This window comes from Trichechus manatus, unplaced genomic scaffold, assembly GCF_000243295.1.
Source record: "Trichechus manatus latirostris isolate Lorelei unplaced genomic scaffold, TriManLat1.0 scaffold00265, whole genome shotgun sequence".
Lineage (NCBI taxonomy): Eukaryota > Metazoa > Chordata > Mammalia > Sirenia > Trichechidae > Trichechus > Trichechus manatus.
In genome coordinates, this window is record NW_004444201.1 from 774,399 (window position 1) to 785,162 (window position 10,764).

At 36.5% G+C, this 10,764-nt stretch overlaps 1 protein-coding gene across 3 annotated transcripts in view; it reads left to right on the plus strand.

Annotated features, from left to right (window-relative positions):
• CSGALNACT2 (chondroitin sulfate N-acetylgalactosaminyltransferase 2) overlaps nucleotides 1–6,804 on the plus strand; it is a 94,535-nt gene extending 87,731 nt beyond the window's left edge. For 2 of the 3 annotated variants that reach the window (XM_023724857.1, XM_023724859.1), the window contains one exon: nucleotides 4,687–6,804. In XM_023724857.1, the coding sequence (XP_023580625.1) occupies nucleotides 4,687–4,979 (293 nt within the window). In that variant the 3' untranslated portion in view covers nucleotides 4,980–6,804. The remainder of the gene's footprint in view (nucleotides 1–4,686) is intronic. The other variant, XM_004389879.2, reaches the window with a different exon arrangement.
• Nucleotides 6,805–10,764: the final 3,960 nt, after the last annotated feature.

Genomic DNA, 10,764 nt, shown 5'->3' on the forward strand with positions numbered 1-10,764 from the left:
ACTACAGGTCTAGTTGCCTCGATGAACTCTACTGCCTCCTTAGCCATGAGACCAGAAGAACCGGGTGGTGCCTGGCTACCATTACTAAATGTTTCTTCAGGGACTCAATAAGTGTGTCCAGTCAAAGGGAAGAAAAATGTAGAACAGAATTTCAAATTTCTTACAGAATCCAGACCTACTGGACCCATTGAGGCTTGAGGAACCTCTGAGTATGTTGCCCTGAGAATTTTTGAAACTTGAACCAAAACTATTCCCTGAAGTCATCTTCAAACTAAACAGATTTTTCTGAGTTAGTAAAGAATATTTGCCTTCAGCATTACACTCTTTTAAAGAATCATCTATATCAGATCAAATTGACACCAGTAACTCTTAAAGCATAGATGAGTATTTTATGGGACAGTGAGTCTTAAGTCAATGGTAATGAAATAATATAGAGAAAGATAGACAAATGGCACAACATGAAGAATGTAACCATTGCCATTGAACTGTACATATAGAAATAGTTGAATTGGGAGTATAATGTGCTGTGGATATTTTCACCAAAAACAAAATTTAAGAAAGGGTAAAATCAAGACATTCCCAGATAATCAAAAGCTGAGGGAATTTATTACCACCAGACTGGCCACACAAGAAATGGTAAAAGGAGTTCTTAGAAAGAAGAGGGCACTAGACAGCTACTTGAAGCCATACACTGCGGGATAGGGGCTTGGGGGAGTGGTCTCCAGTAAAGGGAATGGCATGGTGGGCAGATAAAAGGGCCACTTATGGTATTTTTGGTTGGCAAAATTAGTTATGTTTTACAAGCTTTATATCAACAAATGTATAAGAAATATGTTTATAAATGGGTATATGATGTATAAAGATGCCAGTGGTAACAACAACAGGGGGAAGGAGCAAAATAGGAATAGAGTTTTTTGCATGTTGCTGTGTTTTACATGTTACTTGTTGATATCAAGTTAAACTAGGTTGCTATAAATTTAAGTTGTTAAATATAATCTTTATGGCCATCACAAGAGAAGTACCTAAAAAATGTACACAGAAGAGGGAAATCAAAAGTTCATTACAAAAAAGCAACTAAGAACATAATGACAAAATTGCAGGAAATGAGGGACAAGGACGGTATAAGACACGCAGAATGCAATTAGCAAAATGACAGAAGTCTTTAACAGTAATTACCTTAAATGTAAATAGATTAAACACTCCCAGCAAAAGGCAGAGAGTGAAAGAATAGATGAAACACAAAGATCCATCCATATATGCTGATTAGACAGACATATCTTAGGCCAAGGACACAAACAGGCTGAAAGTGAAAGGATGGAAAAGAATAACCCATGCATACAATAACCAAAAGAGAGCAGGGGTGGCCATATGGATGTCAGAAAAAAATAACTTTTAAGTCAAAATCTGTTCTAAAAGATGAAGGACATCATACAGTGTTTAGAGTGTCAGTTCATCAAGAAGATACAATTATGTATGCACATAATATCAAGCCCCAAATGTATAAACTCTGACAGAATTGAAGGGAGTAATAGAGAGCTCTACAGTAATAGGTGAGGACTTCAACATACCAGTTTCAATACTGAACAGAACATCTAGAAAGAAGAGTAGTAAGGAAATAGAGGACTTGAGGAGCCCTGGTGGTGCAGTGGTTAAAGCACTTTGCTGCTGACCGAAGGGTCAGCGGTTCAAACCCACCAGCTGCTTCTCAGGAGAAAAGGGTGGCCATCTGCTTACGTCAAGATTTACAGCTCAGAAACCCTATGGGGCAGTTCTCCTCGGTCCTATAGTGTCACTATGAGTCAGAATTGACTCCATGGCAACAGGTTTTTAGAGGACTTGAACAGCACTATAAACCAATTAGACCTAAAAGACGTGTAGAATGGTCCAGCCAACAGCCGAACAGTGCACATGCGTCATTCTCCAGGACAGACCGTGTGCGAGGTCACCACATAAATATCAGTAAGTTTAAGGAGATTCAAGTTACGCAAGGTATTTGCACAAGGGAATGATACTAGAAATTGATAGCAGAAGGTAAAGAGGAAAACATGCAAATACATGGAAATTAAACAACATACTGTTAAACAACCAGTGATTCAAGGAGGAAATCAAGAGAGAGAAAAAAATAAAATACTTAAGAGTCAAATGAAAATGAAAACACAACATACCAAAACCTATGGGATACAGCAAAGGCAGTGCTTAGAGGAAAATTTATAGCAGTATACACCTACATTATAAGAGAAGAAAGATCTCGATAGCCTAAGTGTGCAACTTGAGGAACTAGAAAAAGAGGAAAAACTAAGCCTGAAACTACCAGAAGAAAGGAAATAACAAAGATCAGAGCAGAAATATGAAATAGATAATAGAAAAACAGTAGAATCAACAAAACCATAAGCTGGTTCTTTGGAAAGATCAATAAAACTGACAAACCTTTAGCTAGACTGACAGAGGGGGTGCAAATAATGAAAATATGAAACAAAAGTGGAGACATTACAGCTGACCTAATTGAAATAAAAAGGATCATAACAGAATATTAGGAACAACTGTATGCCAACAAACTTAGTAACTTCGATGAAATGGACAGATTCCTAGAAACACATGACCTACTTAAACTGACTCAAGAGAAATAGACAATCTCAACAGACCCATAACAAGTGACGAGATTGAATCAGTAATTAAAAGCTTCCCAACAACAACAACAAAATGTCCTGGACCAGATGGTTTCACAGGAATTCTACCAAACATTTAAAGAAGAATTAACACAAGTCCTGCTAAAATTCTTCGAAAAAGTAGAGGAGGAAGGAACATTCCCTAACTCATTCTATGAAGCCAGCATTACCCTGAAACCAAAGCTAGACAAAGCACAAGAAAATTGCAGGCCACTATCCCTTATGAATATAGATGCAAAATTCCTCAACAAAATATTAGCACACAGACTCCAACAGCATATTACAAAGATTATACACCATGACAAAGTGAGATTTATCCCAGGAATGCAGCTCGGTTCAATATTAGAAAATCGATCAGTGTAAAAAACCACATTAATAGAACAACGGAAAAGAACGACATGGTCATCTCAACTGACACATAAAAGGCATTTGATAAAATCCAACACCCCTTTTTGATTAAAAAAAAAAAACAAACTTAAGCTAGGAGTAAAATGGAAATTCCTCAGTATGATTAAGGGCATTTATGAAAAACCTATACCCAGGATTATACTCAATGGAGAAAGATTGAGAGCTTTCCACTTTAAGATCAGGAGCAAGACAAGGATGACAACTCTTAACCACTGCTCTTAGGTATTGTACTGGAAGTCCTAGCCAGAGCAATAAAGCAATAAAACAAAAGGTATCCAAATTGGGAAGGAAGAAGTAAAACTATCACTATTCATAGATGACATGATCCTGTATATAGAAAATCCCAGATAATCCACAAAAAGCTTCTAGAGCTAATAGAGGAATTCAGCAAAGTTGCAGAGTACAAGGTCAACACACAAAAATTTGGTGGGTTTCTATACAACAGAAATGAATAATACAAAAAAGAACTTAAAGTGATTCCATTTCTGATAGTATCTAAGAGAATACAATACCTAGGAATACATTTAACCAGGGATGTGAAAGACTTATACAATGAACATTATCCAACATTACTGAAAGAGATTAAAGAAGATCTAAATAAATGAAAAGACACTCTGTGTTCACGGATTGGAAGACTTAACATTGTTAAGATGTCATTACTACCCAAAGCAATCTGTAGATTCAATACAATCTTGATTAAATTTCCAACAACCTTATTTTCAGAAAAACCAGTCCTCAAATTTATATTAAATGGGTAGGGGCCCCAAATAGCCAAAGCAGTGTTGAACAACAACAATGAAGTAGGAGGACTCTCACTTTCTTATTTCAAAACATACTGTACAGCTACTGTAACCAAAACAGTCTGGTGCTGGTATAATAATAGACACATAGACCAATGAAATAGAATTGAGAGTCCATAAATAAACCCATACATCTACATCCAGCTGATTTTTGACAAGGGTGCACACTTCTTTCTTGAGACATTGTCATCTTTTGGCTACTGTGCTACCCCTCCAGAATTTTCTCCCTCCTGTAGGGCCACGTCGTAAGTCTCTTTTATTGACTTTTCCTGCTCTATCGCCGTTTAACCTCGAGATATTGGCACTTCTTAATGTTTAGACCTAGGCCCTCTGTTCCTCTAAATTCTTTCGATACTTTCATTCATTCCTGTGACTTTATTTGTATGCTCTCAAATTTTATTTCCAGCTTGGCTCGTTCTTCTATTTTCCCCTCTGGTTAGTTCCTTTGTCTATGTATGTGATCCAGAAAAGTTTGTGCCTAAAAGAAAGAGAAAATATAATAAAATATTAAGTTGGTGAGTATGAGTACTTTATATTCTATTTTATTTCAATTTTGATAGAACTCAAGTTTACAAAACACCCTCAGATATTTAATCTCATTTTGATACTCTCAGCAACACTATCTCGAGCTCCTAGAATCTAAATATCAACTGGTAACTGGACTTCCAATCTAGGATTCAGTCCTCTTAAGTCAGGTGTCTTTATGCGGTTCCACGCCATCTCATTTGAAGCAGGACATTTAAATCTTAATTATGTGTCACTGTGTTCTGGCTACCTTACAGTTACTTATAGTGTCTATTTTGATCCTCCAGGTGGATTTGACATGGAAGTCAAAGGTTGGGGTGGAGAAGATGTTCATCTTTATAGAAAATACTTACATGGGGACCTTATGGTGATTCGGACTCCAGTTCCTGGTCTCTTCCACCTCTGGCATGAGAAGCGCTGTGTGGATGAACTGACCCCAGAGCAGTACCGCATGTGCATCCAGTCCAAAGCCATGAATGAGGCCTCGCATTCCCACCTCGGGATGCTGGTCTTCAGGGAGGAAATAGAGACGCACCTTCGTAAACAGGCATACCGGACGGATAGCGAAGCTGTTGGTTGATGTCATGTTGATGCATTACCGTCTCAACCACAAACCAGCACCGTTTATTTAGCCTTAACTCCAATTCCAGATACAGTGCCTCTTTCAGGGAAGAAATAAGTATTTTTCATGTTCTTTCAGACAAGTCTTTACCAATTCATCTTGATAATGAGAAGAAAAATCAAGTGTTTCAGAATACAAAGCCTCTGTTCTGTGAACACTGTGCTATAGAATACTTGACAGATTGAAATCTGGTGCTTATCCCAAGAGTCTTGAGTTCATTTCTGCTGTAGTGTGTTGAGCGCTGGGTGTCAGCGCCTCCTGAGAGGGTCGTGTGCTACAAGTGCAGGAGTGGACAGTGTTTCTCACTTGCTGCCCCTGTGTAAGCCTGCTGAATTTGTAATGAAGGTCTTTGCTGAAGCTGAGGATAATCAAATGACACATCTCAAATCCATCCAGCCAAGAGAAGGCAGAAACCAAAACCCCTTAACCTAATGTTGCTTGGCCCCCTGAATGTCTGTTCTTAAACAGATGAATAATAGTTGAAAATATTTAGAGTCTATGGCTTGGTTAAAAATACATGTTATTACATTATCATCATGTTCAGGATTAATATATTGATATAAAAATATTAATATAAATATAAAATATGGGAGTGTTTTTAATAGAACGTTTGATTATGTTGAAGTATAGGATACTGCTGTATCTGGGAACATCCGTTTGTGGGAGCAAGGGCTACATCAGAACCTTCCTGTGGCGGTTCACAGTAGTTGAGCAGAGCATGGTTTTTTTTATTTTTGCTTTGTTTTGCTTCATTTAACATGGATTCATATATATTTATTATCCTTTATTTTCTAATATGTTTGTGGGGAAAATATGTTTGCATTATTATAATATTTTGAGTTGAGAGAGTTTCACTGAGGTGAGGAAAAAATGAATGAGGTATATCAAGATCACAGATTTGAATAAAAGGCAGGGAAGGGAAGCTAGTCTGTATGAAGTTTGAATTACACATTACTTCAGAGGAATACATTGTAGTACTTGCAGATAGTATAGTGTTTTAACTGAAGCTTAAATTATATTAATGAGATAAGGTGAATAAATTATATTCAGAGAGGACTGTACTGTATTACCACACATGGATCTTTTACCTAAATCCAGAAATTGGAGATACGGTGAAAGACATGCATAAGTTTTTGAACCTTTGGCTTTTAAAACGGGCCTATATTGAATTCTGTTTGTACGTAAACCCTTGAAAATTCACAGAAGAAAACACATTACACTTTTTGCTTAGTAAATCATATCATGTGAAGTATTATGAATTCCAAATTTTGGTATGCCACTTGAACTCAATTTTACAATAATTCTTACTAATAATTCTTAGAACTTTGAAGTTGGGATAGCATTTAGGCATGTTTTTAAGGTGTGTAAAATGTTCTCCACAAACTTATTCAGGCAGTCATCTTCTTTTATACACAAGGTTTCTTTTGTTATTTATTACGAAGACCAGATAATTATGGTATTTTAAGTGAGTGAATGAATGTAATTATTTGCAAAAGTAAGTTGCAGCTTGTTTTTTGACAGAATCAAATGATTTTACCTTTTCTCCTGTTTTGTCAAACCAGGTTTTTCTTGAAAGTTGGAAGTTAAGCAATGGAAACATTATGTTTTTGACATTAAATGGTACCAATAAAGTATTTTATTACCAAAAGTTAAGTGAAAATGTGTTAAATTAATTTTCTGTTATATTTTCTGTTATAAAACATCATAGATACAGGGGAAAAAATGTGTCACGTAATTGCACACTTTAAAGAATAATACAACAAACACAAATGCACCAAGTACCCAGATTAAGATCCAGCATTATCGCTGACAGGCCTGTGCGCCCCTTCACGATCACATACCCTCACTCTGTCAATAAGAGTCATTATCCTGACATTTGTGATTATTATTCTCTTGTTTTTCTTTGTAGTTTTCCCACCTGTGTATGTGTCCATTTTTAATATAGTTTAGTTTTGCCTGTTTTTTAATTTATTATGATTTCATTATATATTCTTCCCTAACTTTCATTCAGTATTATTTTTGAGATTCACCATGTTAATCTTAACATTAATTCATTTTTATGCTGAATAGTTGTTATGGATTGAGTTGTGTCCTCTGAAAATATGTGTTGGAATCCTAACGCCTATACCTGTGGATGTAATCTCGTTTGGCAGTCGTGTTATAAATGACGCCGTAACAGTGTAGGGTGTCTCTTGGACCTAGTCTCTTTTGAGATAGAAAAAGACCAGATTAGGCATAGAGAGAAGCAAAGCTGTGGAAAGATAGATGCCAGACCACATGACGATCTCCAAGGAAGACAGGCTGAAGAGACAAGGACCCTCCCCTAAGGATGACAGGGAAGGCCTTCCCCTAGAGCTGGTACCCTAAATTCAGACTTCTAAATAATGAGAAATTTCTGTTCATTAAAGCCACCCACTTGTTACAGCAACATTTGATGACTAAGGAAGTAGTATTCCATTGTATAAATACTACAATATTCATTCTACTGTTGACAGTACCTGGGTGGTTTCCCCAGTTTGTTACTCTACTGTTGATAGATATTTGGGTTGTTTCTAGTTGTGTTTTTCCCCCTTATTTGCTTGCTTCATTTTGCTTTTATAAGCAGCGTTATAAACACCGCTGTGCATGTCCCTTAAAGTATGCAGTTATTTTTCAAGGAGTAAAATGCTGAGTCATTTGTCATGCGCATCCTTGGCGATGTTTAATGTTGGTAGGCTTATTCTTGCTGATCTAGTGGATTCTAGGTATGAATTATAGTTGTAATTTGCATTTCCAGTCTTTTTTGCCCATTTTTATCAGTTCATGTATCCTGGATACCAACTCTTGTTGATTAAATGTTTGTGAATATCTTCTTTGAGAATGTGGCTTGTCTTTTCTCTTTTTTTTTTTTCCCCCCCTTTAATTCATAGGCTGTTTTTTTTTTTTTAATTAAATTTTATTTTTTTGGTATAAAAATACACACAACAACATACACCATTTCAACAATTTCTACATGTACAATTACATTGATTACATTCTTCAAGTTGTGCAACCATTCTTGTTATCCTTTACCAAATTATTCCACCACCATTAAGATAAACTCACTGCTTGTAAGCTTCTCATCTAACCTTTGGAGTTGCTGTTGTCATTTTAATCCTATATAGATAATTCTTTAAAAGAGCACAATGCTCACAGCATACCTTTTTTTTATTGGAGTCCAATTTGTGATTATTTTTTGTACTTTAGATGAAGGTTTACAGAACAAACTAGTTTCTCATTAAACAGTACACATACTGTTTTATGACATTGGTTAACAACCCCACAACATGTCAACACTCTCCCTTCTCAAACTTGGGTTCCCTGTTACCAGCTTTCCTGTCCGCTCCTGCCCTCTAGTCCTTGTCCCTGGGCGGTTGTGCCCCTTTAGTCTCGTTTTGTGTTAATGGGCCTGTCTAATCTTTGGCTGAAGGGTGAACCTCAGGACTGACTTCATTACTGAGCTAAAAGGATGTCCGGGTGCCATACTCTTGGGGTTTTTCTCCAGTCTCTGTCACGGCGGTAAGTGGTCTTTTTCTGAGTTAGAATTTTGTTCTACATTTTTCTCCAGTTCTGTCTGGGACCCTCTATTGTGATTCAAGGCATACCTTCTTTACTAATTAAGCCAAACTATTGTTTGCTTTAAAGATGACTTCAGGGGATAGTTTTACTTTAAGGTTTAAAGATTAACTCAGGTCACCCAACCTCAATCGTTCCAGAAAGTGTATTCCATAAGAACTTGAAATTCTGTTCCGCATTTTACCCACTTTTGATCAGAATTCTCCTATGGAATCTATGATCAGAACGTTCTGTAATGGTAGCCAGGCTTCCTCCAGTTCTTCTGGTCTCATGGCAAAGGAGGCAGTTGTTCATGGAGGCATTTAGACATGCATTCCAGTTCCTCCAATTCCTGCCTCTCCTTCTTCCCTTGCTGCTCCAGGCGAATAGAGACCAATTGTACCTTGGATGGCTGTTCACAAAGTTTTAAGACCCCAGGCACTATGCAAAGAACTAGGAGGTAGAACAGAAACACCAAAAACAATATTAAGGCCAATTGACTGGAATGTCCCATGAAACCATGCTGCTGTATCTCAAACCAGGAAAACAAATCACATGAGGTATTTTTGTTGGACATAAGCAGCCTCAGCAGCTACTCTTTTTTTTTTTTTTGTTCGTTGTAAATACGTCTATCACACAACTTTTGCCACTTCATCTTTTTACAGTTATACAACTTATTGACAGAAATTACAGTAATCTAATCAGCTGTGCAAACTTAACCTTAATCAATGGAATTTTTCCATCACCATAAACCAAAACTCAGTACTCCATAAGCAGTTGTCCTGTTTTCCCCTCCCTACTGCCTCTGGTAACCACCAATAAACTTTGGTCTGTATATATTTGCCTTTTCTTGTCTTTTTATATAAGCGAAGACATAATATTTGATTTGTCCTTTTGTGATTGACTTATTTCACTCAGCATAATGTCTTCAAGCTCCATATTGTAGCATGTCTCGAGACTTCGTTTCTCCTACTGGCTGAGTAGTATTCCATTGTATGTATGTACCACATTTTGTTTATCCATTCATCTGCTGATGGGCATTTAGTTTTTTTCCACCTTTTGGCTATTATGAATATGCTGCAATGAACATTGGTGTACAAGTCTCTGTGTCTCCATTTTCAAGTCTTTTGGGTATAATACCTAGGAGTGAATTGCTGGGTCATATGGTAATTCTATTTTTAGTTTTTTTAGGAATTGTCACACTGTTTTCCACAACCGCTGTACCATTTTGCATTCCCACCAGCAATTTCACCACATCCTTGCCAACATTTGTTATTTTCCTTTTTTTTCTTGGTTACTCTAGTAGGAGTGAAGTGGTATCTCATTGTGGTTTTGATTTGCGTCTCTGATGGTTAAAGACGTTGAGCAACTTTTCATGTGTTTGTTGGCCATTTGAATACTCTCTTTGGTGAAATGTGTACTCAAGTCCTTTGCCCATTTTTTGATTTTGTCGTTGTTAAGTTGTGGAAGTTTTATATATATTTTGGCTATCAGATTCTTATTGGATATATGGTTCCCCAAAATATTCTCCCAATCTCTAGGTTGTCTTTTCACTTTTTTGATAAAGTCCTTTGATGAACAAAAGTTTTTAATTTTTATGATGTTCCATGTGTGTATTTTATCTTTTGCTATTTGTGCTTTTGTAATTATGTCAGTAGTCCATTGTTAAAAGCTAGGCCCAACATCCATGTCCCTGTATTTTCTTCTGAGAATTTTATAGTATTAGTTTTCACATTGAGGTTCTTACTCTGTTTTGAATTGTTTTTTATGTATGGTGTGAGGTATGGATCCTGCTTCATTCTTCTACATGTGCATATCCAATTTTACCATCACCATTGATTGAAGAGGATTTTCCTTCTCTATTGAATTGTCTTAGCACTCATGTCAAGAATCAGTTGACCATAAATGTGTGGGATTATTTTTGGACTCTAAATTATATTCCATTGGCCTATATGTCTATTGTTATACCAGTTCCAAGTTGTTTTTGTTACTGTAGTTTTATAGTATGTTTTGAAATCAGAGTGTGAGTCCTCCTCCTTTGTTCTTCTTCAGAATTGCTTTAGCTATTCAGGGCCTCTTGCCATTCCATATAAAATTAAGGATTGGGTTTTCCATTTCCATAAAGAAGGCTGTTGGATTTTGATTTTCAATTAGCTCTTTTTTTTTTTTC